This window comes from Hippoglossus stenolepis, chromosome 16, assembly GCF_022539355.2.
Source record: "Hippoglossus stenolepis isolate QCI-W04-F060 chromosome 16, HSTE1.2, whole genome shotgun sequence".
NCBI classification, from domain to species: domain Eukaryota; kingdom Metazoa; phylum Chordata; class Actinopteri; order Pleuronectiformes; family Pleuronectidae; genus Hippoglossus; species Hippoglossus stenolepis.
The window spans coordinates 5,796,175-5,823,681 of record NC_061498.1 but is presented as its reverse complement, the minus strand read 5'-3'; the positions used below and the strand labels follow the sequence as shown (position 1 = coordinate 5,823,681).

General features: G+C 42.9%; 3 protein-coding genes across 3 annotated transcripts; all 3 read right to left on the bottom strand.

Annotated features, from left to right (window-relative positions):
• Positions 1 to 837: 837 nt before the first annotated feature.
• ypel3 (yippee-like 3) lies at positions 838 to 5,862 on the bottom strand. Its single transcript, XM_035180429.2, has 5 exons — positions 5,467 to 5,862; positions 3,745 to 3,863; positions 3,194 to 3,237; positions 2,228 to 2,336; positions 838 to 2,024 (listed from the first exon to the last, which is right to left on the bottom strand). The coding sequence occupies exons 2-5, from the start codon at positions 3,859 to 3,861 to the stop codon at positions 1,935 to 1,937; spliced, it is 360 nt and encodes a 119-aa protein (XP_035036320.1). The 5' UTR covers positions 3,862 to 3,863; positions 5,467 to 5,862; the 3' UTR covers positions 838 to 1,934.
• A 1,681-nt stretch (positions 5,863 to 7,543) lies between these two features.
• gdpd3a (glycerophosphodiester phosphodiesterase domain containing 3a) lies at positions 7,544 to 13,227 on the bottom strand. Its single transcript, XM_035180427.2, has 10 exons — positions 12,843 to 13,227; positions 12,022 to 12,064; positions 11,430 to 11,565; positions 10,864 to 10,909; positions 10,652 to 10,770; positions 9,673 to 9,762; positions 9,390 to 9,523; positions 9,088 to 9,147; positions 8,839 to 8,890; positions 7,544 to 8,140 (listed from the first exon to the last, which is right to left on the bottom strand). The coding sequence occupies exons 1-10, from the start codon at positions 12,979 to 12,981 to the stop codon at positions 8,012 to 8,014; spliced, it is 948 nt and encodes a 315-aa protein (XP_035036318.1). The 5' UTR covers positions 12,982 to 13,227; the 3' UTR covers positions 7,544 to 8,011.
• A 1,621-nt stretch (positions 13,228 to 14,848) lies between these two features.
• mapk3 (mitogen-activated protein kinase 3) lies at positions 14,849 to 27,478 on the bottom strand. Its single transcript, XM_035179987.2, has 9 exons — positions 26,960 to 27,478; positions 25,297 to 25,479; positions 23,459 to 23,648; positions 21,292 to 21,408; positions 21,096 to 21,210; positions 20,876 to 21,007; positions 20,215 to 20,324; positions 19,448 to 19,576; positions 14,849 to 18,799 (listed from the first exon to the last, which is right to left on the bottom strand). The coding sequence occupies exons 1-8, from the start codon at positions 27,178 to 27,180 to the stop codon at positions 19,457 to 19,459; spliced, it is 1,188 nt and encodes a 395-aa protein (XP_035035878.1). The 5' UTR covers positions 27,181 to 27,478; the 3' UTR covers positions 14,849 to 18,799; positions 19,448 to 19,456.
• Between the last annotated feature and the right edge of the window lie 29 nt (positions 27,479 to 27,507).

Here is a 27,507-nt window from a genome sequence, read left to right as displayed (position 1 = left end):
TTGTCATCAACAAAGACATTTACAATGTCAATACACAATAGACTGGTAGAAATGAAAGGTAAGAGCAGGACAGACAGTTGAATGAACTGCATACACATGACTGTCAGCAGTTTCTGCACCACATCCTTATAATAAACTGTTAGTTCTGTTCAGAGCTCCCTCATGTGACCTGTTCCTGCAGCAAGTGTGATCACCATTTCTTTACAATTAGACCAGAAGATGTGTTAACTTTCTTTTGTTATTTGAAAAACAAGTTTGTGGGACAGATTAGAAAATGTGTTTTTTGGTTTGTCCATCTTTACGCCTGCCTCTGCTCTCACCGGCGTGAACGATAAAGTTAATTACCTGCAGAACACAGCCATTGTTAACATGAACACATTGTGGTCTAAGGTCACAGGTTAAAGTCACTGTGTCCTCACTAAAAATAATTCATATGCCACTTATAACAGTTAAACAAAAAAAATGACATTTTATAACCAAATAGTCAAAGATAAACTTCCCAGTGACATCATAGCATTCTGCAGTAACACTTACGCTGGTTATAAAACAGCATGATCATCCATTATAGTCAATAGTTAACACTATGATTCAGGAACAGAAGGTGTTACGGCCATATTTCCTGAAACAGACGTCAGCAAACGCTCCGTAAAAAGGAAGTTAAAATACTGAAGGTCAATCGAGAGGACAAGTACACAAGAGTATGTCAACTATCCCTTCTCTACAGAAACTTCTTCTCGATCAACCAGTTATTTGAGTAAATAAAGAGGAATTTGTAGGTCAGAGGCAGGAAACCATTATCAACAACATAGCACACACAAAATAAAAGTGAACAACCCGTTACAGACACTGTCTTTTAATGAAAAGTTAAAATAATACACTTAAATGAAAGCATGAAAGAAGCAGACTTTTAAAAAATAAATCACCATAAATATGCTACAAAACCCTAATCACACTTTGCACTAAGAGGATTGAGTAAATGTATCAGTGATAAAAGGCTATACACAAACACACAGGATGTATCTTATCAGCATTAAGTAAAAGTGAAGATATCCCAACTGTGCAGTGATGAGTCTTAGATGTGAACCCCAGACCTTTTCTTCTCAACATCATCCAGCTTAAGGCATCTCAGCACACACACCCACTGCAAAAACACACACACACACACACACACACATTCCCTCACTCGCATACACATGCACACATTAAAATATACCCCAACAATCAGAACACACTCATACTCCGGATTTAAGAATTCATTTGGGAGACTTTTGTGGGCCTTGACCATCACTAGTATAACACCCTGATTGCCTTTGGCACAATAACAAGAAGTGTTACTGATCTTACTGTTAAAAAAAACAATGAATTTCACTGATAAAAATAGAACAGCCTTCCCACTGCTAGAAGGATTCCCATAGCCTTGTATCACTCGCAAAGGATCTGTAGGGTTAAACGAGCCCAAATACACCGTTTAAGCCAGATAGTCTAAACTCAAAAGGGGAAAACAACCAAATACCTGCATTTGAAGTGTAAGGTTTGATTATTTGACTTGCCCAGGTCTCACCTCCCCAGAGTGAGACCGTTTCGTGGTCACTGATAAAAGTTTCATCACTCGAACACGATTTTAAAAAATCCAACACGCACACGTGCCTGCGTGACCACATCCGCCCGTCTTTCACACACCCACCCTGCACTCATTCGGTCCATGTCCCAGCACAACTAGCGATTAGGATAGTGAGATCAGCAAATGGTGGTGTTGTGGTCGCCGTGAAAAGACACAAAGAACAGAAAAAGATAAGGCATCACATGCTACTGTTGGCGAAGCCATACGAAGCAATGGCTCGAATGCGGGATAAGGAAGCTACACTGGAACCCTTTTTATGTGAGGGGATGCAACTTTTTAAAGAGTCATGGAGAAAGATGAAGATTTTCCTCGCTCAGTCCCAGCCATTGTCCTTTATCATGTGGGACAGTTCGATGATGTACTTCCCCTCCTTATACTTCTGACTCAGCTCAAAGGCTTGTTCCTGCAGAGGGAAGTTGCACAAGGGTAAATACAATAAAAAAAAGTCCATTGGTGTGTGTGATTCAAATAAGACATATATCATTGTTATCTCTGCTTAGTGCTAGTTTCATAAAAGGATGTGCAGACATTGACTATGTTTACACGGACACCAATATGACGATATTAACCCAAGCCTGCTATTCGTGTTGAGGTGTGCATGCTTACATATTTCCAGCCCAGTGTAGTGTGACAGTTTTCACAGTAGATGTCGGCCACAGCATGAAGTCCTGTGAGCAGCAGCCTCTCCTCCGCAGGACCACAGCCGACGTTCACCCTGAAACCGAACGCAGTGTCGTCAAACAACAGCTCATCTCTGATTCACAGCGGTGAGACAATGGGAGAGTAAAACTTATCCACTCCAGTGTCAAACTAACGGTCTAGATAAATTGTTACACTTTATAAATTCCTTTAAGAGAAAAAGATTTAGACCATTTAAGGCTTCACCTGAGCCAATTAAATGTAAACCTACTAACCCAGGAGGAGTGTGACTAAAATGATCTCATCCTACTTCAAGGTCCAATCGGCAGGAATTTCCAATTATCTGTTGACAATCTGTAAACATGTCTGATCATGGGAATTAGTTCCCAGGGAGAACTGGACTGTTTTGGGAAAATAAAGTACTGGGAAAACAAAAGATCATAGATTCTCCAACTTGTTTTTGCTTCTAAAAAGGTCCACAAAATGTTTGCAAGGCAACTAATCTAGTCAGAGAAGATTTTACAATTGTGTAGGCTAAGTACAAAACATATTTAAGTGGTTTAAAAACAGCAAAGAATATAAATTCTAACACTAGCTAAACTAATTTTATACCAGTTTACATAGTGATGGATGGAGCTGAACAAAGTCTTGGCTAAACATGGCTAACAAGACCAGGCTCCTAATTTAGATTTTAAAAAAACAACAACATTGTACTGAAAACATCTGCTTCAAATAACGTTTTAAAAACTCCCCCCCCACAAGTTACGAATGTACTTCATATGGGCAAGGATTCTTTAGTGACAGCACCACGATTAGTTTGATGTTTTCCATTCGGCTGTTATTACAACTCTGATCTAAAAATAGGAGGGACAACCTACAGTAAGAATAATAACTTTTGTATGTACCAGTGATATTTGAAAACAAAATACTCACACAGAGTTGAAGAGGTAGGCTCGGCCTTGACTGCCTTGGAAAGACTATGAGAAACAGAAGAAAATAACATCAGAGAGAAGTAATGCTACAATTCTCCACTTGATACTGATATGGATCAAGATCACAATATGATGGCAATTGAAATTTGTCCAGTTTAACATCCCAAATCTAAGTTGGAAATATGTGGAGTGTTATTTTAGTCCAGTTTTGCGACCATTTAAACTAGAATGGCACTCATACCTCCGCCATGGCCCAACAGGCCCCTTAAATCCTGTATTTTTCCAAATCAAAATCTCAAAAATCTAACAAACAAAAAGACAACAAAAAGATTTAAAGGGGGGGCGGGGGTGTTCCTTCTTGGCACATACCCACCCTTCCACCATGTTTAGAATAAAATGAGTTCAGTAGTTTTTGTGTAATCCTACAAAACAGACAGACACCGAGGAATGAAAACACGACCTCCCTGGCGGAGATAACTGCGTGAGAACCATGGAGGGTTGTACGAGCCAACTAAAATGATGAGGAACAACACAGGGTGGCAGCAAACTGACCTTAGAGATAAGATCGTCATGGTTGGCCAGATGGGCGCGGCAGTGTACACAACTGTAACGCCGGTGGCAGGAGTCCAGGTAAGCCTGGAACGTCTTGGCCTTCGTCAGCTTCACCATATCTGAGGATGAGGACAAGGAGGAAGCAGGATGATGGTCAGTTGTCACACATGGATCAGTCACGCTGCCATGCATGCAACCACTCTTGAGATATACCAGTTATTCATACATTTAGATCAATCGGGTTGATTTCCTTTTCTATTTTGAGCATTTTTTAACTGTGGGTGAGGAATTCCAGCTTATCAGACAGACAGACAGGTTTTCTACAACTTTTAACACATCTGATAAAAGCAGCATAACACTCGCAGGCTTTATCCCAAAGTAACCTCACAAAAGTACTGCTGGAACAACCAGAGGATTAACTGGCCAGTAAAAAAACTCATTAAATTTAGTGTTTTAACCAGGGATGCACTTCATAAATCCTTCACAGAGTGTTAAATATAGAATGAATAAACAAGAAAAAAGAACAAACGATGGGCTGAGCTCATTTCTGCATCATGCATCCTTGTTACGGTCATTATGTGTGCAGACGCTCATGCTAGCAGATGGGTCGGGGACAGGCACCGTTTATCAGGCAGCTTGTTTCCTGGTTCGTAACAGTTTGCACAAACAGCCCTCGCTTCGTTAGATGCAATCAGTTAACCCAAATTCAAGCCCTGTCAAATGTGTGCTGCCACATTTCTGCTCTGTACAACACTGGAGAGCGTCTGTGGTCCTAATGCATGCATTAGCTGCAGGAGGCATTAGCTCTACCCCAGTGTATGTGTGTGTGTGTGCGTGCGTTTTTGTTATCTTTTCAGGACATTTTCCAGCATCAACACTGAATTTGTCAGGACCAGTGGACCAAATGGTGACCAGAGCTCCGTCCTAATGAGGCAAAACATAATTTCTGAGTTGCTGGTTAAAGGTTCAGTGTGAAAGGGATCCATTTGTAGAAATTAAATATAAAATAAGTCTGTTTCTTTACCCTAGAATGGGCCCTATATTTAGATCATTTATATTTACTTCGGGAGCGGGTCCTCTCTACGGAGGCCGCCATGTTTTTTTACAGTAACCCAGACTGGACAAATTAAACACCTTTTGAGTTTTTAATGACAACTGAAGGCTACCACAGGTTCCCTTTCATGTTTGGAAGTGGAGGTTGAGGTGAGGGGTGTTCAGCTGCAACATGCAACGTCACCACTAGATGTCACTAAATTCCACACACTGAGCCTTTAAGCTTAAGGTTAAGATGTGAATCCTGGTTAGGTTACAGTTGGGGATCGTGGTGAATTTGCAGGGATAAGGCTTTAATGTGTGTGTGTTAGCATGCTAGCTCCCCACAGCCACAACAGCAGCTTGTCAGGACCAGCAAAAACATAATTTCTGAAATCCTGGTTAAGATTAGGTGAAAGATATGAATTGTGGTTAGGCTGAGGTTAGGGTTATGCATGGGTTGGTCGTGGTTAAAGTTAGGGATCCGGTTTTGGTTAGGCTGTCCACAATGAATGCAAGTCAATGCAATGTCCTAACAAAGAGAGCTGCGCAAACATTAGTGTGTGTGTGTGTGTGTGTGTGTGTGTGTGTGTGTGTGTGTGTGTGTGTGTGTGTTAGCTAGCATGCTAGCTCCACACAGCCACAACAGAGCAGCTCTGCGGGGTTTCCCCTCGGTGTCTGTCCGCTCACCTGAAACAACCGACGCTCCTCGCGGTCTCAGCTGCGGGTTAGAATCACTGACAGCTCGAAACCATGCGGTTACAGCGGGTTATGCGGTCTGCAGGAGGTGAGGGGGTGGGGGGGGAGTCTCAGTCCCAGTCCCGACAGTCGACCACGCGTCGTCCGCTCGGACAATGAAGACAACACCGACAAGACTCCGGCTGTTGCAGCGTTCACCCCGCGTGTCTGTCTCCTGTGTCTGTCTCCTGTGTCTGTCTCCTGGGTCTCGCGGCGGCTGCTGCGGACACGGCGGCGGGAGTGTGTCGCTGCTGGCAGAGAGACGCGGCCCCGGCGGGAGGGAAAGTGTGGTTTGTTTATGAAAACAGCCAGAGGAGGAAGTCCGGAGACTGCAAAACAAACCCCCCGTCGACCAATCACAGCCCCGCACTGACCTTTAGGATGTGGGTCAGCCAATCGGAGGCGGCCTTACATGAGTCCCGTGTGGCCATTGGCTGCTGGTGCATAATCTTTTCCTGCTGCTAGGGTCTGTGGTGTCTGGTAACTAAGTACAGTTACTCAAGTACTGTATTCAAGTACTGTAATCAAGTACATTTACTCAAGTACTGTACTCAAATACACAGTTGAGGTACTTGTACTTAACTTGAGCATGGACAGTTGATTGAAAACAAAACATTTTAATATATCATTTGGTTTGTCACATTTTCCAAACAAATCATTTCCTAAAAACAAATTGATCGATAATGAAAGTAATAGTTGGAGCCTTAAATATTTGCTCTTTTTACTCCACTGTATTTATGTGACAGCTTTAGTAAGTTGATTTTTGCACACAGTGATATAAGTAAGTACATAACGTGCACTCACACACTTTTACTCGCATTGTCAAGTATTTTGACAGTGTGATATTTCATTTTCCGAGTGTCTAAACAGTTAATGTGATAGGATTCAGGAAATGTTAAATGTTATTCAGCAGAAAAGATTGGTACAGAGATTGGTTGCTGTGGTTTCTTGATTTATTTGCATGTGCGCCTTGAGGTTGTGTGTTTGCTCTTCTCTCCGGGGTGTGTGTGCGTGTTTTCATAAAACTCCAAGGTCCAAATTCCTCCCCTGCACCACTTCATCCACCTGAGGCATTTTTACTAGCCTCAAAACAAAGTATGTAAATAAAATCCTACCATGTCTTTAAGGAAAGAAAAAAAAAACACATCACATTTTATTGATTCATTTAATCGTCTGATTACATTTTGGGTACATTTTATCTCTGTTTGTACATTGTTGATAAGTTGAGCTGCAAGTTATGGTCATTTTCATTACCTCATCATTATCATAGTCTATTTAGTCAATCAATTATTAATTCAGTGAACAAAATTGTCCACAGTTTGCAGTCAGAGAAGAGAAAGACAAACATGAAACAGATTAAAAATTTCTCTCATCAGTTAATCAACAAGTCAACTCTTTTGGAAAGTATTTACTTTTTCTGGTGGTACCAAAGACTTTCCCCTCAAAACACTCAGTTTTTAAAGTATTTTAAAGTAACTGCAAGGTGAAATATGAGAATCTCAACTTCCCTTAACGTTGATAAACCCCCCCCTCCATAAATAGTGCTGCAGACGTGCCCCCTGTGTCCTCAGTAGTAGCTGTATTATGTTATATCCCAGACTGTATGATCACAAAGACCTAATTTTCTCTGCTGGGTCACTTATTCAAACCTTTGCTCTTTGGATCAAAGCCCTTAGTCTGCACTGATCCACTTACAATATATTCCATTAACTCACTCGTCACACTGCAAGGCCCAGCCAAATAGGTCAGAAAAATACAGCCTTTGTTTCACTAACAGCTTGGTTGATTATCAATGGACTTTGACCGTGGCCTGGTAAAACAAGGACACAGGTGTGGTTAACTGCACATGTAAACCCCCAGCCTATATGTGCATATATATAGTACATGTGAGATTATTAAACATAGATGCACAACACAACCTAGACACCATATTTACTTTTCTTCCTTTCTTTACTTCAGTGTCTTACCTCATGTTCATCTTCTATTCAACTTAATACCACAAAAATATGTATAACAGCATAACTCCAAGTGAATTGTCCCACATACTTTATTTCAGAAAATCAGCACTTACTCAAACCAATCAAACGAAGTCAGAAAATCACATGAGACACAATCACAACAAAGTCGTGTTTACTCTCTTATCATGAGAAACTGGATGTTGGATGACATGGCCCAGCTGGTTAAACATTCACTCCTGCGCTGGTAGATATGCTGCAGAGAAAATCCGTGGCTGTATGTTTGAACATTGGGCTCTGTCTGAAAGACGTGGGCGGAGGACATAGAAATGAACTGATAGCAGATCGCACTACAAACACGTAATTCTATCACCAACGATTGAGGTTCGAGGGTTGAACGATAGTTTTTTTTCAAACAGCTCCTTGACTAATCTCTTCATGGGTGAGGAAATCAGTCTCACACTTCTTACATTTCTCTGCTTTTCTTCTTTTCTCTCCTCAGAAAAGCAGCCGAGTGATGACGACCCGGATGTGTTCCCAGGTCAATCCTGACTTCTGTGTCTGCTGAGGTATCGTGACAGAACGGCGGGGTAGTCACTCATCACCCCTGTGGCTCCTACGTCAAATGCAGCCTTTATGTCCTCATCTTCATTGCACACGAACAGATGCACCTGCAATTACAGATATATCAGTCGACCCTAGAGACATAAGACCTTCTTTATCAACTATATGATAGATTGTAAATAAAGATGGAGGATGCATCTCCACTTCCTCCCAATATCCATTAAAAATGAAGCCCAAATATCCCGGATAACAAATAACTTAATAAAACAATACCTAAAAATGAACACTCGATAGAGAAAAACTACCGAAAATGACGGAAACCGTATTTGATTTGTACTGTGACTTTATATTTTGGTCCATGTCCCATCCATTAACATGGAGGAGGAAGGGTTCATGACCGATTGTCCAGCCTGCCACCAGGGGGACAATTGATACGCCATGTTGGAATTCAAATGGGACGAGGCCCTCAGCGGCAGACTGAGCTTCGACATGTGACTCCAATTGTTCTCATGCTCAAACTATTAGGTGACCACTCATAGGCCTAATGATGATGATGACCTCATGGGCTAATGATGGGGGTGATGTCATCCCAGCAGAGATTACTCACATCAGGACCAGAGGGATTTATCACAGACACTCACAGCAGCTGTGTGAGCTTCTCTGTTTATCTACACAAGTCCTGATAGATGGATAGTTGGATAGATAGATAGATAGATAGATAGATAGATAGATAGATAGATATTTTCTATTTTATCTAGACTTCTAGATTTTTTAGGTTTGCACTTCATATGTTAATTATTCATACCTGAATTCCACGGGCTGCCAGGTGTTTAAAAAGACTCCTCCTCATAGTTACTCTGAAATAACAACACATCAATGAATGATTTTGTCTATATACAAACTTCAGAGTTTGATGTTGCTGTTTTATAAACTGCTGCTGCTTTGCCACAATAATTTTTCCTACAAATGTCCTTCTCATTACCAAGTCACAATTCCATCAGCACGTCAGCAGCAAGAAAGGTGCTGCAGCGGTTCTTTAAATAATGTCACTCACTTTTCTATCAAAAAGACGACCAGCCTGTTCCTCAGGATGCGTTTCTCAGGAATGAACGTCCTTCAGCGGCACACACACACACAAGCAAAGTAACATATCATATTGTTTTATGTTAAAGCTCAGATTGAGTGATGAAGTGCAGCCATAAAACAGAGGAAAACAAACGTTTAAGCATGAGGGTCAATGATCTGCCTCTTCTCTATGAGCTAGATTGTGAATTTCAACAATAAAGACCTCATTACGTAGTGACACACACACATGACCTCACACTTGGACTCAACGTGCACCTGCACAGGACACACCTGTTGAAGATGCGTGGCAAGTAGAACTGCAGCAGACTCTCGCCCAGCGGCACAAAGGGCAGCAGGCCGCTGTAGAAGAGGAGCACCAGCTGCAGGCCTCGGATCACAGAGAAGCTGTACGGCATGGAGCTGTTCTACGAGGGAGCAGAGACACACAGAGGCTAGTGCTGCTGTGAGAGAAGCTGGTAGAGATCTTTACATGTCTCTAAAATGACTTGTTGTCTGTGAACTAGTGAAATAACACTGTACGAGTAACTTTGTCTCCACCAAGTGGCTGATGTACCGTTCTTTGGCATTCCTTCATGATCCTGGAGTTCACGGAGGCCCAGACCGTGATCTCCTCCCTGTTGTAGTGTCTCACCAGGTCGGACACCTGCCGACGGACGAAAGGAGCTCACAGATTAAATATGAACTGGGAGATATTAGGTTAAAATCTAGTGCAGTGATTGTGAGGCAAGATGTGTAAGCATATATAATAATACTAGAGTTGCAAATACTTACGTGAAAGGTATGACTAGAAAGTATATAAACCATTTAAAACCGTATAATGATATTCGATAAGAGTCTGGCCTGGTTTCGGGGAATGGGGGGTGGTGGCCCTTTTGTTTTTGCTTTCCTTTTTACCCAAGTGAATTTTTTATATTTATTAATAATTTTCTTTTTATTATTTGCATGATTTGTGTGTGTATCTGTTTGTATCTTCGGATTTTTTTCTTTAAACATTTGATCACAAAAACACGAAAGGTGGCTTTCTTCTTGAACATGAGACAAAGGGAACGTAAGGTGGACAAAAAAAATAAAATAAAAAGACATTAACTTAAATTCTCAAAGATAAAACAGGTTGACTCATCAAACAGGGAAAAGACTAATGTTGACATTTAGTCACAGTGTTGCTAAGCGCCACAAAACTCACAACTGAGCACCTCTGTGACACACCTTCATCTAACACTACACATGTTCAGCCTCACACAGCCGCTCACATCCAGCAGAGCCCTCATTGGTAAAACCTGAACTAAAACTAATATGATCTGATTCATTTCCTAACGTGCACTGCAGAGTGAAAATCTCACCGTATGTTACTCAGTTTATTGGATAATTAAGAGTAGATTAGTTTTATTGCTAACAAAGGTTTTATCTATTTACTTTCAAAGATGCTATACTTTAAAATTAGAAGTGAGACTCTGCAGATTTGGGAGTTTCTATAATTTGGTTAAGTGCAATGTTTGTAGTGTTTCTTTTATTCTACGTCAGGTGTTCTGTACCTTCTCTATCAGCTGCTTGTTGTTCTCCTTGATCTCGACGCTGACGGGCGTCTCAGGAAACTTCTTAAACACGTCCTTGAGCAGAGAAAACTTCCTGTCCGCACCGCTGCTGTAGTGACCTGGGGGGTTTCGGGGGGTGAGACACACCTACCTCCTGATCTGAGCTGTTTTGTCAATGATTTAGAATCTAAAGCATGAGAGGAGGAACTCACCTGCAAAAAATGTCACCTCCAGTCTCTCCTTATACAAAGGCAAATCCTAAAGGAGATGGAAAAACAGGTATATGAAGAAAGAAAAGGTTAGTTCATTAGTTAGTTAGTTAGTTAGTTAAGTAGTTAGCACAAAACTTCTCCTTAGACATTCCACATGTGAAACAAAACTTTTGCATTGACTGCGCCTTAAACACATCAAACTTTGGAGTGACAGAGTACATAGTGCTGGAGCTGCACTGCTGCAACACAGCTGGACACAAAACCCAGTCATTTACTTTAAGGTGACACAATTCTGCAGAAACCAGTTACGTTTCTGATGACGAGCTCAGATAAAGATTCCTGTGAATAGATAACACAACCCTGAGTTGCACAAGGCGTTCAGGCCTCTCAAGTGAGTTTAAAGTAAATGTTTGTGTAGACATGCAGCTTTGCAATCAAACCGAAGCATATTTATGAGCTGAACTCATAAATCGGAGACATTGAGAAACCTGTTTTCTTATAACGAACGCCTTTCAATGGAAAGATGGTTTATCTCAAGGCGACCTTCTTTCCACACGTCCCCTCACCTGCAGATCGAGGGAGGAGATGGTGACATCGTGTCCTGTCTGCCTCAGCAGATTCTCATCATGTGACACCACCACGTGTCCGTCATGTGTCAGGTGACAGTCCAGCTCCAGCATCTGTGTGCCCTGCTCCACCGCACTGCAGACAGATGTTCACATGGAGATAAGATTTCTTGTGCAATGAACTAGTCTCTTAAAAAGCTGCAAACAAACAAAGGTGTTAAAAGAGATGAATATGAATCATTCCTTCACAAAGCACAAATCTATTTTGTACAATCCATCATTAAATTGACATTTGAGCCGTTTTGTGAACTCGACGACAACAAGATGCAGATCAGATTTCCAGAGGAAGCCCACAAGCTCTCAGTTAATCAGACAGCACCCATGGGGCGCACAGTCGGAGAGATGCTGAGTGTATAAACACAGGAAATCCATTATTGAATCATTCTATTATCAGATACAAGATAAATTACTGGGCTGGAAAACCACTTAATGTCCAGGAATAAAAAGATAAAAATCAGGGAAAACCGATCCTCAGCTGCCAATAGACTTTCTGAAAAGATGTTTTCTTCTTTTCACAGAGTGTGGTACTCACTGTGTGAACGCCTCCATGGTGCTTTCTATCCTCTCCCCACATCCTGGAAACCAACAGAGGAGTCAGGGTTGATGGTGGTGGGAGAGGGGCCCCCGCTGATTCAGCCAGGGGCCCCAGAAATACAGTTAATATGCACACACGCTACATCTGGACAAGCAAGAAGACATTTTGAATCACACTGTTTTCAATTTGTTGTTTTTAATTACCCCCACAAAGACGTTTATGATTTTGTCTGCATTTGTTTGTTTATTATTTAGTACTATTATGCAAACACTACTTTGTGGAAGGGGTGAGGTATGAACCCAAGGAAGAACCCGTTACATTTTGGCATGAATTCGGATAAGATTCGGCAGATCCAGGCATTTTCATTTTACTTTCTTTAACATTTTCATAGATTTCTCAGAGAATAATCCACGGATGTTGATAAAAGAAATCAGACATGTTTTTTTTAACATACTTTTTGTGGTATTTAGTGACTTTTTTGAACTTAAGCTTTTTGGTGCAGGTTGAAAACAAAACAAAACAAAAAATTATGAATTGATTAAATATTGTGTGTAAAGTCAATTAAGAAAAATAATCAGATAGCTATTTTTCACCTTCATTTCCGCATCAATAATTTGTGCAACTAACAGAAACTGGAAGGTTTTAGCAAAAGCATATGAATTATTAAACATTCTCACTTTGGTTATTTCTCTCAGGACGTCTTGAATATTCAATGACATCCACCTGTTTTCACAAATCCCCATCAGGTTTTGAATCACGCAGCTTTATTATGGAGCCCTCCTCCTGTCAGACTGTCAGCACCCCCCCTCCTCTCTTACCTCCTCTGTGTGAGATGTGTGTGCAGTAAAAGGCCGTGCGTTTCTTCCTGTGGAGAATGTGTGGGTTCTTCAGCAGGTACAACGAGGTGAGTGTGTATCCTCCCAACGCCGGGAGGACGAAATACAAAAAACTGCTCATTCTACCATTAAAAAAAATGGGAGCTGGTAAAAGTCTGCAAGATCCCTCACGTGGATGTTGGACGTGCACTATCACCTGAATACAACTGTCAAGTGTGTCCAAGCCCTTGAGGCTTCTCTCCAACAAACGCTTCCTCTGTCGGTGAACAGATGCAGAAGCTTGACCGAGGACAACCTGCTTTCTTCTTTAGGAGATAAGAAGAAACTGGACGGACAGGTAAGACCGAAAAAATGCGTCCCACGAATGTTTCATCAGGCAGCCAGGAATAGAGTCTCGCTCCTTGAGAGAGAGAGAGAGAGAGAGAGAGAGAGAGACGAGGCACCTGGAACCTGCAGAGCTGTAAAAATCAGTTAATGAAGCACCAGCTCAGAGCCTCACCGCTCTCCCCCCTTCTCACTGGCCTCTCCCCTGCCTGTGGCAATACTATATCATGCTCTTTAAACCGTTTTGTTCTGCAGGGACAAGTGGCTTTGTGTGAGCGTGTGTGTGTGTTTCATAACCTGGACACTGCACCTCCGCCAACACCTTTCAGGGATCTCTTTTATTCGGCCTCAATGTTGGCAGTATTGACTTAATGATGCAGAATACCGTGCATCCAATTAGTGTCATGATAATCCTGCAGGTGGTGCAACAGGGGAAAAGGGTCAGTTATGTGCATCTAATGTTCTCTGCAGATTTAAGAGCTTTAGAAATGTCATCACTGTCAATGCAGCAGGTTTCTGAGCCGGCCCATGTTTGACAAAGGCGATGTGGTAGCATGTGGAGATATGTAAACTCAACCCGGACCCATGGGGCCTGAAATATGACAACAACACATGTACACATGCTTTCTATACATCCAGTTCTACGTCAGCAGAGTGTAGCGCTGTATTGTTCCGCTTCAATAACAAAGCTGACATGTGTCAAAGCTGCAAAAGGTCGAGCTGCTCTCAAATGCTGCAACGAGCCTGGTTTCTACCAGAACAGACAAATCTATTCACTGTGGCACAAAGTGACTTTCTACCATTTTCTCACAATTGCAGGTGACGGATGTGCAGCTCCAGGTCATTTTTTATATAAAATGTTCTTCTTGTTTTAGTGTTTTCCTTTCCTGTCTCAGTGCCGTCATTCATCGAAGTCTGTGGGAATGTCAGGGAGGGAGAAGCCGTGCTCAGACATGTTGTGAAGTAAGATGGGAAAGTCGTACAGGAGGGAGGGCAAGTTGACATTTGTCACGGTTATATATCCTTTCCCACCACTCTGACTTTAGGTTTCCTGTTTTAAACTGGTTTGTAAAGTGAAACCTCTTTTAATTCCTGAGATTGCGCAAATGCAGATTAATATTTTCTCAAATTGAATAACCAATTTAAGTTTAAATTAAGACCAGCGGCACAAAAACAGAGGAAAACATGGCTTGTAATTAGTAGCTTCTTTTAAACACTGTTCTGAAATAAGTAACGAGAAAGAAAAGAGCTGTTTGGGAACATGGCTGAAAAAGTCTGCGGAATGTGCGGAGCAACAGACATTTGCGTTCTCACATTCTGCACATCCCCTCTGGATGATTTAAGGATCAGTGCACGGTTCAGTGCATGTCTGAAAGCAGCAATAACAAAAAATAAAAGACTTGTACCTTCGGACTCTGGTAGGAAAGGGCACCGGCGGTCAGTAGCTTTCTTATTAAACTAAACTGAACTATTTGATGCCAGGTTAGCCTTTTTTTTTTTTTTAGATTCACTGCAAATTATTACTTAGGATAGTGGAGAATTAATTAGTCTGTGCAGGGGGTAAACTTTGGTCCCTGGGGTTTGAATATAAAAGACTGTGAATCATAGCATAACAAAAAAACAACAGATCACTAGAGGACAAAATATACATCCACAAAGAGTTGTAACAGTATCAGGAAATTTTTATTTAATTATATGTATATAATTCTGTTTCTTTGTTAATCGTTTAATTCATAATACCCATAGAATATACAGACTATAACCCTCAATAATAACTCATATCTCTTTGACAATCTACTTATATCTTCTTTTAAAATAATTTCTTGTAAGATCTTGGAGAAATAAAAAAAACAAAACCAAAAACAAAACAGCCTAGGTTTCCGAAAGATTGAAAACACTGCCAATAGTCAAGCCCATAAGAGAAATAAGGAAGAAGAAATACAAATAAAAACATCCTAATAATAAAAAAAAGAAAAGATACATCTTTAACTCCCTTTTATGTAAAAAAAAAAAAAAACACAAGAAAGAAAGAAAAATACAACAACTCACCAATATAACGACAATAGCAATAATAAGAACAGCCATTTAAAAACAACAATATCTGGAAACAGGCCTCATGACAGACGGGCCTTTCGACTTGTTGATACTGTGTGAATGTATGCGGTGTGTTTAAGTGCAACTTTTCACACGGATACACTCCTCAGGCGAAGAGAGGAAGTGTGTGTGAGAGTGTGTGTGTGTGATTGCAAAACGTGGTCCTCTTGGTTCATTCCTACAGTTACCCAGTGGGATGTTTTGTCTGGTGGCAGGTCGGAGGGAGAGAAACAAAAAAAAAAAAGCAAGCAGGTCCTGTTTGACTGGTGAACGACTTTACAGAAGAAAAATGCAGATAAAAATATCTGTGCGACTGTTCTTTGTGGGGAAAGAAGAAGAAGAAGAAACAAAAAAAAACAGTCGCACAGATGTAAAAGCAAAGAACTGCAGGGAGAGGGCCCAAGCTGTGAGGAGAAAATACACACCACCAACACACACACTACACAAAAAGAGCCTTGGCTTTATGTTACTGAGAAGCAAAAATACAAACACTTTTACACAGACATAAATTACAGCAGACAGTCCATGCGTCTTAACACACACACACACACGCACACACACGCACACACACGCAGCAGGTGAAACTTAAAGCTGGATGAGCAGGATACAAGACAGGAAGGGGAGGAGAGGACCAATCCGAAACAACCTTGAAGGAGTCAGAGCGTGGCTGCAGAGACAAAGTGCTGGCGTGCTGATTGAGTCATGTGATCGGAGCGGGTTTTCCTGCTCGTTATGACCATGTCCATGATCAGAGACGAGGGGTTGACGGAGGAAAGCGACAGCAGAGTCAGTGACGTGGGTCAGAGGGTCTTTCCCCATCCCACAGTACATACGCAGATATGGGCGAGTACGTAAACGCAGACAGGGGAGGAGGAAGAGGGGGCAGCCCTTTTTTTCCCCTAATAGTAAAGCATGGTGGGAGTCGGGAGGGTTGAACTACAAAAACGTGCGTCGCCACATGCACCATAAAGCCTCACGACGATCCCAGAGTGGTGGCTATGGCTTCTGAAAGAACAACCCTGGGAGAGAGGGCGAGGCCAGTGAGCGCTCCAGATCTGGGTCTATACACTGGTCCCAGTGCAACGGGCAAAAAGATTAGTGCAGACGGAGCTGGTGGACCCGTGGGTGGAGGTCCACCAAGCAGCGAGTAGAACGGTCACGGAGAACAGGGAGCAGACGCTGAAAACTGACAGAAACAATGAACACAGAAAGAGAACAACTTGTGCACACACACTCGATGATACGTCAGACACCGGATCACCCACATTATAGAACACACATCCTGCATGTTAACGGGTGGCCAGGAAAACACACACACACACACACACACACACACACACACAAACACACACAAACAAAGGGAGGAAGGAAGAGGAGCACAGGAAATAAAAACACGCAGAGAGGGGCAAACTGGGATATATACGGGACGACCAGGAAGTGATGATGGTTGCTCGGCTGTGAGCAGGAGTAACTGTACAGCTCTCTTCTGTTTTGCTCTTGATTAAAATCAGTAACGTGCACAGTTTTTCTCAGTAGTGGTGCGGTTTTCTGTCAATGGACACAACTGAGGAGAGTCCACAAAGCAAAGGCCAGTTACATTCAACACCAGCATCAACAGGCCTCTTACCGCAGCAGACATTCTGGCGCGTTATAGCCGTAAACATTAATAATGAGGGCATTCCATTCAGATGAGCGACTACTAGGGTCCTGTTACTGTGTGTGTGCGCTAGCTTACTGGCACGATTGATTTACTGGGACGTTTGATATCCCTCTAAATCTAAATTTTCATGTGTGCTCTTTCCTTTCTATGACAAGTCAAAACGTCTGCCGTGACAAAGGTATGTGGGCCCAGAGAACCACAAAATAAAAATGGCCGCTTGAATTCATGAAGATCGAGTTGTTCAGAGTGGGGCCTCGGCTGTTGAGCGAGGTCCCAGCCGGCACAAAGCCCTCCCTCCATGAGACAGCATCGCACAATGCAAAGGCTAAAGTCAACCAGACCCCCATTTTCCAGACAGGCTGTTTCCCTAAAAACTGAGGATTGAGTGACAATCAGGAGTCAGAGGAGCTGAGGAACCACAGGGGGCTCCAGCGGTGTCATGACACAAGCAGTTCACCAGTCAGCCGCTGTGTGTGTTACAGGAATGTAATTTGATATAGGAATGTAATACTGACACTGGATCAGCTGTTTGGTGTTGGCTGTATTTAATGGACAAGGGATGTTACACGGCAGAATGTGGAGAATACAGTAATGTTACACCAGTGTCTTACATCAGTGTTTCTGTGGCATATCTGCATCTTGTCCGGTCGGTACTGGTCGTTACAGTTTTGGTGTTTCAAGCCTCTGATTTTTTTACAATATGTTGGGGGGGGGGGAGAAATTAAATGTTTCGACATGGCACAGAGCTCCATGAACGTTCTGGAAAATGGGGCTTAGGCATCACAGTTGTAATATCTGAAAGAACACTTGATCGTAGAAACTATTTTATGCTTTGTTTTGCTCCAAACACGTAGAACCATCCTGAAAACAACCGTTCAACATCCGTTTCTCTGCCCTTGATTCGAGTTGTAGGTCAAGAAATGTGGTTAAGGTTAAAAACTGATATTTCTTAGTGGCTCCCCAGCCAAGTTCCTCGCGTCTCTCTGCCACTTTGGTAAATTTCAGGAATGCATGCATTCATAATCAACATCATACAGTTTTTTTTTTTTTTTTCCTTTAAAAAACAAAAAGAAAATCCAAAAAGAGCGACAACAAAGAAATCTATAAACTTGCCAACATGCCGATAAAAACACTGAATGTTTGTCTCAAAATCAAGTGTTCAAAAAATGACTTGCAAATATAAACCCCAACACAAACATTACGACTCTGAACTGATCCGAAAACACGCAAACAACGTTGTGTACAAACGAAAACTGCGACAAGCACACTTAAAAAAACAACGACGAAAAAAAACAAAAAAAGAGAAGGTTTTTTATATTTTTTTTGTATATACATACTCACACCGGATTAGCATCCCCGTTCTTTTAGCCCTCGACTTTAACCCAGGTTGCGATTTACATGGAGCCGAGACGAGAGAGTTATGGTGTTGGTTAATACAGTAGTATGATTTTATATGAGGGGGAGCGACAGAGAGGAAAGACAGATCAGCGACAGGTGAAGGATGAACAAACCGTACAGAAGAAGAGAAGAGAGGCGCAGTGAGTGACTGCAGATGGGACGAGGTGAGGCGTTTGACTGGAACACAAACATGGGAGGTGAACGGAGGGAGAGTCCAACACGGGAAAAGAACTAAACCAATACGAGTACGACAGACCCCAACCACCCCACCCAACCACAGAAATCAAAGTTGAACTTAGCTCTCTCTTGCAGTAGAAATGGAAAGATAAGCAGTTAAATGTTCGTGTTTTCTCTTTTTTGTTGGTTTCTTGAAGATTTGTTGGTTTTTTTTTTTCTTTGTTTTAGCATGTCGTTTGGAGTCTTCTTGTTCCGAGCCTCTGCGTGGCGTTGTCACTCTTTAGGGCTACGAGAAAGAGAAGAAGATGCAATGAGGCTCTTTGACGAAATTCCAGACTTTTTGTAGATTTTACCCTCACTCCTATCATTCGTGATGAGTTTTGAAACTGAGCTTTGAGGCGTTGGCGTATAAATAGCCCTGAACATTTGTGTATCCGTTAACGTTTCTTGCATCTTGGGAACAATGTGCAACAGTGATTTATTTCTTTTCTTTGTATTGTGCAAGATGCAACACTGGCAAGACTGCGAGGTGAGGGAGCATCTCAGTTTCAGTTTCAATTATGTGTGAAATAAACAGTTTAGAAATCTTTGTGATCCGAAATTGATCCGTCTATTCGATTACATGGAAATACATTTATGTGCCTATGATACTGTCCTCTTGGATCTGTGTGACAGCAAACAGGTTCACTGACTACACAATGTGCAGGGTGTTTAAACTATGAATGGCAGGTGTTCCACTGACATCTAGTGGTCTTGAATCAACCGATTACATTCAGAGCTCTCCTGCAGTTTAAAGAAAACAAATTAGAACACGCAAAACTGTAGTGAAACATTTGTTTTGCTCCTCTGTTCAAGGAGAGAACAGATCTTGAACTTTGGTTCTCTTAGTGTGCGCTGCAGTAAGTGTGGGTGTTTGTGTTTCAGTTTTACGTACCTGTGTGTCTCAGGAGCCCTGGTAGGTTTCCTGGAAACGAGCCGTTTCCTCAAAGATCAGCTCCTTCAGCTTCTCTTTGGGAAGGTCATCCAGCTCCATCTGGAAAGTGAAGGGCTCCTCCGCTACCGGCTACAAACACATACACACATATTTTATAACACTTCTGTCTTCGTGCCAATATCCAGTTGCACTGTTCTGCACACGTTTACTTAACATAACAAAACAGCAGCAATGATCGAGAGGTGACTGCTGGTCAGAGAGAAAAGCCTGAATGGTGCAGTTTAATTTCCAAAATGTGCAGAGAATGAACCAAAAACAACAACCAGAAAACAGAATGCACAAATTTAGGTATAAATCAAATCAAGCTGTAAAAACAAACAAACTGCTGGCCAGATAATATATGTTTCAAACAAAGGGAGATTTGTGCCAACACTTACATAAACTTGTATGTGACGAGAGATTACGTACTTTAACCTGGAGCAAACGTAATACTAACTGCATTCCGAACACAGCTAAGAGGCTTCCCAGCACAAAGCAGAAAGGATCACAATTAAAGCTTGGCTCATGGTTGACAAAATAAAAATCACGAACAACATGAATTAATCAGCCCTTCTGCCACAAACATTTGTGCAAATCTCAATACTTGGCTGAGTTGAGCTTGGCGTCTTTCCCTGTGTGTTGTTCAAATTCCTCTTTAACTGTACAGTTTTAATACCGATTCAAAAAAGGCACACAGCTCCAACAACAACTACAGTCTCCATGCGTACCTCATCTGTGGGATCATAGTACTGCTCCAGATAAGGATGAGCCAGGGCCTCCTCAACGCTGATGCGCTTGATGGGATTAAAGGTCAACATGCGACCCAGCAGGTCCAGAGCTGCGTTAGGATTCAGAGAGCTTTGGTTAGTTTAATCACCAGGTTGTGCAGCAATATGAAACACAACTTTTCTTCAAAATGTTTTTTTGGGACTGCGGAAGAACAAAAACTTCACATTCATAGAAGTCAATAATTTTCGTATCTTTTACATTTTATTTTCAAGTATCTTATGCTGTCTATTAAACAAATCTTTAAGGAATAAAGAGTGTGATTAAAATAACCATAATATTAGAACAATGATCATTTTTTTATAAAATTCTCTGGATAATCAAGTATCTAATTTATCAATTTCTTTCTTTTCCAACATCAATATGTTCATTATTTTAACAAGCCCAGTAAAGAGCTCTTTGGAAAGAGTTTTACAAAATATGTATATAGAAATATTAATATAATTATTCCTTTGTAACAGCTACTGATACAAGCTCTACAAGTCATTTTCAACACAGACCTCAGTGGCACCTTCAGCCTCCACCTGCTTCCTCAGATTAGTCTGCAGGTTTTGTCATTTCCAATAAATATGACATATCATTTCTCATTCCATGTCCGAGTACCTTTCGAGTCGGCCTTGTAGAAGAGCTTCTCCCAGGGGATCTTGGGTTTTTCAGGCAGGGACTGCAGGTAGTTCCTCGCCTTCATGTTGATGATGCAGTTCAGATCTTCTTGAGACGGGGAGCCGAGGACGCCTGCACAGAGAGGAGTGTCATGGACACCTTTCAACATGGCTGCTTGTAGATAGAAATTGTTGTAACGTGGCCAAGAACTGCGTCTCACCCAGTATGTGGTTGAGCTGGTCCAAGTAGTGTTTCCCAGGGAAGATCGGCTTGTTGGACAACATCTCAGCCAGGATGCAGCCCACTGACCAAATGTCGATGGACTTAGAGTAGCCCTGAGACAAACACACAAACCATCAACACACTGACAAACACACTCACACTTCGGTCAATCCACATCAGTCACACACACCCACCTTGGAGTTGAGCATGATTTCCGGAGCCCTGTACCAACGCGTGGCCACGTACTCGGTCAAGAAACCTGTGTGGTCGTGCTCAGGGTCGGCTATCCTCGCCAGGCCAAAGTCACAGATCTGAGGATGACACAAAGGGGCCAGAGGTCAGAAACATCAGTCTGTCAACCGGTCACACTACGGCTGCTTTCAGACATGCACTGATCAGAGAAGCAGTGGAAGACGCCAACGAATTGAAAAACAATGAGATTCGAGCTGTTGGTAATAAAGGGCTGGTGTTTGCTGTAAACAAGAGACACGTGACTTCTTCAATGGAACCTATACGCCTCCTCCTGCCTTCTGCCTCCTCTACCCAGGCATCAGCCTTAGTCTGAATGCTACAGAGATTTTCCTGTTGTTGTGAACACAACCAATCTGGAGAATCTCTTATTCATTATTTATTCATATGGGAAAGTCAAAGTCTTGTTCATGTCTGAAAATGGCTTTGTGTCGGATTTACAACTTAAGCCCAAAACTCATAAGTAGTTGGTAAGGAATAATAGGGTGGTAAAAAAAGTTCCTGTTTTTGTGCTTTTCCAACAAACTTTATTTCTCTTCTGTTTTTCTTTGATCAAATCACCAAATTGCAGGAAGCCTGGAGCCAGGCAGCGACCAGCTGAGAAAGACTGTACACTGTGCACAGGGATGTGGAGAAACGAGGGCTTAATGGGGGCTGCATCGAATATGCGAAATCAATTTGAGGATCATATTACTCAAAGTCAATGGATATGCACATTAAGTAACAATAGTGGCACAAAGCCAGGGACTTAATGTGTGGCTGTAGTTATATGGGTGTATTTTGATTTTCCTTTTTTTATCCTGGAGTGGAATGTTTCAGGAAGCTGTTTCAACATATGCTGCTTTTGTTTTCTACTCCACCCACATGATCAGCTAATCCCGGGATTGATGGTTTGCTGTCAAGAGTTCACAAGTTTACTCTGAGGCTGAGCAACACGCCAAAGAGAACTCTGACTGCGATGGAGCAAACTGACCAGCACCAAACGCAGACACAGCAAATAGGATTTTCCCATGGTTTTTTAAAATTCTAAAATAGGTCCTCGTGTTTAACAACCCTTTGCGTAATTAATTGTACATCCTTTAGCTGTGACGCTTTAAACACTCTCTCTTTAATTGTAGGCTGTGTGCGCTTCAGTTTTGATAAGTGGTTTCCAACATTCTCTAAAAGGTAAGCGGAGAAAGAATCAAGATGCTAACGCTCGCTGTTGTTGCCAGCTGAGAAGAAGCCAGGGCCACGCCTCATTACACACATTTAACATCATGCAACTGTACAGCAAATCAGTTGCAACATTAAAACCAGTTTCTGGTTCAATGCTGTGACTGATTGGTGTATTGTGTTACAGAAATAAGTCCTCGTTGTTTAGATCTGAAAGGTACTAAGACCTTGACTCATTTACATTGTTAAGATATTGTCAATAATAATCTCCACTGAAGAGACTCCAGCAGTATTTCACTTTAGGCCACTTCATGTTCAAACCATTACATGCTGAAAAAGTGTGTCACTCTGTTTCTATTTTCAAGCTTTACACTTTAAAAAAAACTAAACCTAAATGGAAAAACAAAGTAAAACTGAATCCATTCAGATTCTGAGCTTATGAGAGACAAAGGGACATCAGGAGGAGACCACAGCTCCTCTCTGTTGTCAGGAAAATGTCTATTACAAGTCTGAAAGTCTGCATCATTCAAATAACCTCAACAACACGGGTTCCTTGGCTGGGTTATGACGAGCAAGCGAAGGCCCGGGTCAATCCGTCACCCTGATCCAACATTCCTGAGATACTTTCTTGCTACTGGTGCCAATGTTTTAAAAAAAGCATATTTGCTGAGAAACATTATGGTTCTCAGCTCACAGGGATTATTGAATCCCTGTGAAATTTACAATATATAAATGTAACGCACTCAATATATTCAGTGTGTATATTGAAGTGTGGTCTAGTTTTCTTGTATGTGCGTCTGTGTAATCTCCCAAAAAATCTGCAAGTAACACGAAACACCAAAAGTCCCCGTCTGTGTGTGTGTGTGTGTGTGTGTGTGTGTGTGTGTGTGTGTGTGTGTGTGTGTGTGTGTGTGTGTGTGTGTGTGTGTGTGTGTGTTTGTGTTTTTGTGTGCAGACCTTGAGGTCGCAGGTGGTGTTGATGAGCAGGTTGGAGGGTTTGAGGTCACGGTGCAACACGTTGGCCGAGTGAATGTACTTGAGGCCTCGCAGGATCTGGTAGAGGAAGTAGCAGACGTGGTCGTTGCTCAGCCTCTGGCTCTTCAGCAGCTTGTACAGGTCCGTCTCCATCAGAGTCTGCACGATGTAGCTGGAGGGACGCTCGAGTCAAGGAGGACAACGACTTGGGGGGGGAAAGGGAACGTTCTTAAATATCTCGTGCATTTTTCAGCGGTGGAAATTTATGAGGGAAGCTCGAGCCAAGAATGCTGAATCATACCTCATATCATACTTTGTTTAAACGTGTGTTAACACGCAGTTTGGACAAGCAAAGAGACACATCACCCTCTAAGCCTCACTCCCTATAGCTCCCTGATTGGACCAGTTTCAAGCCTCATGGCACAATGATCATTTGTCATATTTTCTAGACTCATATCTTGTAGACAAATCTGAGACGGCCAGAATTGGTCAAAAACAGTCGGTGCAATGATTGTGATGCAATAACTTAGTTATACTCAACAAGTCCAGAGGAGGCTCTAGGGTGATAATGTCGAGTCCTTCGGTCAACCACTGTGGTCCAGAATGAAATATCTCAACAAGTACTGGATGGTACAAACATTCATATCCTCCTCAGGATGAACTGTTATAACTTTGGAGATCCCTTAACTTTTCCTCTCATGGCAACATCAGGTCATGTTGCTATTAGACGCCCTGGTATATGCGCTGCTGTCCCTGGATTTCGTAACATCAGTCCCAAATCAGGAGTCGGCAACAAAACAACAAAGTGGAGTGTCCAGGCAGATCAAAGAAGAAAACAAGAAAAAAAGGACATCACACATTTCCTTTGCCTTTCGCTGAGGACAAAGCAGCTTTTCACAAACGGCCACAGCAGCAGTCACAGTAACGCACTGACTGACCGGTCATGCCCCCGGTTCACTGCTAGCTGCTCTGCGAATGGTCGCTGCTTTCTGTCTAAAAAAGGACTGACCTGGGGTGACACAGCTAAACGAAAACCGCAGACATGTTGAATCAATACCAATTAATCCTGAAATGATCAATTTAGCATTTGACAGGATAAACCTGGGATTAAACGTGGTTAAATTGAGGTGCGTAACGTTTTTTCAACTCTGAAATGTGCCACGCTACTTTAAACACCTTTTGCATCAACTTTGGCTCCAACAACTATTAGACACTGCCATTTGTGGTTTAATTGCAGTTTGCGGAAACTGCAGTCTAAAAATAATTCAGTAACAATAGCAGAGTCAGATATATTTCACAATGTAGCCTAAATTTAGCCAAAACATTAACGTCTCCATCAAGCATTCTTTCCTTTCAACTATAACCCATCTTGAAACTCGATGGCAAAAGTGTAGTGAGCGAGTGCTGGATTAATAACCGTGTTATTTGTTTGGTTGAACCCCACCACACACAGCCTCAATCATTTCTAGGCAGGAGCAGTCACAGCTGAATTCTTGACGTCACACAAACACACAAAATGAAAAAACAAAGCTGTTGCAATAAAGTTAAAGCCTACTCAAATGTTGCTGCACATCGTTTTGTTACGGGTTGTTGAATCCAACATGAACAGATGTTTAAATTAACACTTAATAGTTTCTCTCCCTTTTTAGTGTTTTTTTTTTTTTTAAGAATGTGTGAGATAATTGTAGTTTCTGTGCAAAAACAAACTAGATTATTCCGGCAGCTTTTTAAAAAATAATAATTTTGTGGTATATGTGACATTTGCATTAATAAAAGCAAACAAATGCAGTGAGCTCATCCTGCAGAGAGTGAAAGGATACACATCCCTCATGTTGTCAATTTGCCGTGCCCTGAGAATGTCGTTGATGCCGATGATATTCTCATGGTGGAAACGCAGCAGGATCTTGATTTCCCTCAGTGTGCGTTGGCAGTACGTCTGGTGCTCGAAGGGGCTGATTTTCTTGATGGCAACGCGCGAGGTTGTCACGTTGTCCATGGCAGAGCTGCACAGGGGCGGAAAGCACAAAACAGGTCTCATATTACACACCGCGCAGTTAATACGCGATGACTGTACCAGAAACAGGGATGGTCCTGCAGACGGTCTCGACAGCCAAGATGCACATATGACACACACATACACACACGTCTATTGTGCTGTGAGATGTGGTGAAGTTCTGTAGGTGTAGACATGAGTGTAGGTGCAGTATCAGTGTGGTGTAGGTGTAGAGTACAGGCAGTGCTGAGAGCAGCTGAGAGTGGTGTGTTTTTTGGGTCCACTGCATATACAGTTCATCCCCTTGTAAATTTTTAAAGGAAAAGATAAATTCTCAAACCCTTCCCTGATTCCCCCTTATTCCTTTTGTGGGATTAAATACACAAAAAACGTCAAAGCTATGTTTTCACACGGGCGCTCGCCCTCAACAGGAACAATAGTTACATCACATCTTTCCTATTGGTACAAGCATTTTCTCTTATTGCACAACATGCTGCAAAGACTTGGCTGTGCACCCCCTTTACTGACTGTGACATTCACAAGCACAGCGGTAACTAAAACATCCCGGGTGGAGTAAACATCCCGGGTGGAGTAAACAGCACAGTTTCAGGGGTTTTCAGACCGTTAACATTATATTCTGTGTAGTGGTTTTTTTGTTTCATTGTACCAGCCGCTGGGAGGTGACTGTGTTTACAAACACTGGATGCTGCATCAGTGGCATCACATGACCACGATGACACCAACACAAAACAGCCCTGTGCTGTCACGGTGGGGGATGACAGTGATCCACACGGCGTGTCCTACCGGGATGGACTGTGTGGGGCCCGGGCTCTCGTGTGCCATCCACGCAGTGCTGTCACATCTGATGGCTTGTTCACAGCTCGGGCCGCCTTGGCACTGATATTAAAGTGCATCAGGGCTGTTTAACACGTCCTCACAGGGCTGCAGATCTCACACACACACACGGCGATAACACAAGGAGAGGCCTCGCCACAGCTGACAAATCCCACTTGCATCCTGTGCAGCGGCTTTGCTGCAGGCTGAGTGTGTGTGTGAGAGCTGAAGTACACGTGAATGTGAGTGGGAGACAAACACCAGGCGGAGGAAGGATAAAATAAAAAGGGCTGCAGCGATAAGCAACTTGAATCTGCGGTCAGAACGCAGCTCTTTGCAAAGAGCTTCGAGCTCAGGCTGCAAACTACGTTCTGCGCAATCGCTCCCAATCTTGTTTCCTGTACAGCTCGAAGCCACGCCTGTAGCTAGCCCTGCTAACCTGCTAACCACAAGAGCTGGTGGAGGTTCAACAACGCGTCCTAATGTCGGGCAGCCGTTTAAAAAACACAAACATGGCGACCGCCCTCACGTTTTTCTGCACATTTGCTCGTGGAAGCCAGCGGCCAAACGGGGGCAGGCGAACTGTATTTACTAACAAACAGCGTAACGTTTAGCTAGCACGTCTCGACTCCGGTACTACGGCAAGCACAACTCACCACACCATTCCGTACGCCCCCTCCCCGATGTAAGACAGGTTCGTGTAGCGGGGGCCCACGTCAAATAGCTGGCCCTTCACGGACTCGGACACGGGCTTGGGTCCCGCGGCTCCGGGCGCGACATCCTGCGCAACAGTGGCAGCCGCCCCGGCAGCAGCAGCAGCAGCGACGCTGTCTGAGCCCGCGGCCCCGACCGCTGCGGTGCTGCTCGAATCCGCCATTCTTTCCTCTCCGAAGTGCTCCTGCTCTGTCCGAGTGTGTCGCCGAGGCACCGCCGCCGCTCCCCGCGCCGTGTAACGTCTCTCCGGGGCTGTGACCGTGCGGATGTCTGGACTGACGGAGCAGAGAACCGAGCGCCGGGCCCTCTCCACTACCGGACTGTAAACGGATTTGGGTGCGCGAGCGCGGATTTGGCCTCAACACCGAGCGTAAAATGCGCGTGCCAAACTACGGTAATACAGATGCGTTAGATATGCCTGTCGAGGCTGACTCGGTTGGGCGGAGTCACGCCAGCTGGCTACAGATCCGCACGGAGAGGCCCCGCCCAT

Excerpts from the sequence above, each read along its gene's own strand:
- ypel3 (XM_035180429.2), bottom strand. The coding sequence starts at position 3,861 with ATGGTGAAGCTGACGAAGGCCAAGACGTTCCAGGCTTACCTGGACTCC. Across the intron at positions 3,238-3,744 it reads ATGACGATCTTATCTCTAAG|TCTTTCCAAGGCAGTCAAGG; the intron begins GTCAGTTTGCTG and ends TGTTTCTCATAG. Across the intron at positions 2,337-3,193 it reads GCCTACCTCTTCAACTCTGT|GGTGAACGTCGGCTGTGGTC; the intron begins GTGAGTATTTTG and ends GTTCGGTTTCAG.
- mapk3 (XM_035179987.2), bottom strand. The coding sequence starts at position 27,180 with ATGGCGGATTCGAGCAGCACCGCAGCGGTCGGGGCCGCGGGCTCAGAC. Across the intron at positions 23,649-25,296 it reads ATTGACAACATGAGGGATGT|CTACATCGTGCAGACTCTGA; the intron begins GTATCCTTTCAC and ends GCGTCCCTCCAG. Across the intron at positions 21,211-21,291 it reads AAATCATGCTCAACTCCAAG|GGCTACTCTAAGTCCATCGA; the intron begins GTGGGTGTGTGT and ends TGTTTGTCTCAG.
- gdpd3a (XM_035180427.2), bottom strand. The coding sequence starts at position 12,981 with ATGAGCAGTTTTTTGTATTTCGTCCTCCCGGCGTTGGGAGGATACACA. Across the intron at positions 11,566-12,021 it reads ACCATGGAGGCGTTCACACA|TGCGGTGGAGCAGGGCACAC; the intron begins GTGAGTACCACA and ends ATCTGTCTGCAG. Across the intron at positions 8,891-9,087 it reads GTCGTCTTTTTGATAGAAAA|AGTAACTATGAGGAGGAGTC; the intron begins GTGAGTGACATT and ends TTGTTATTTCAG.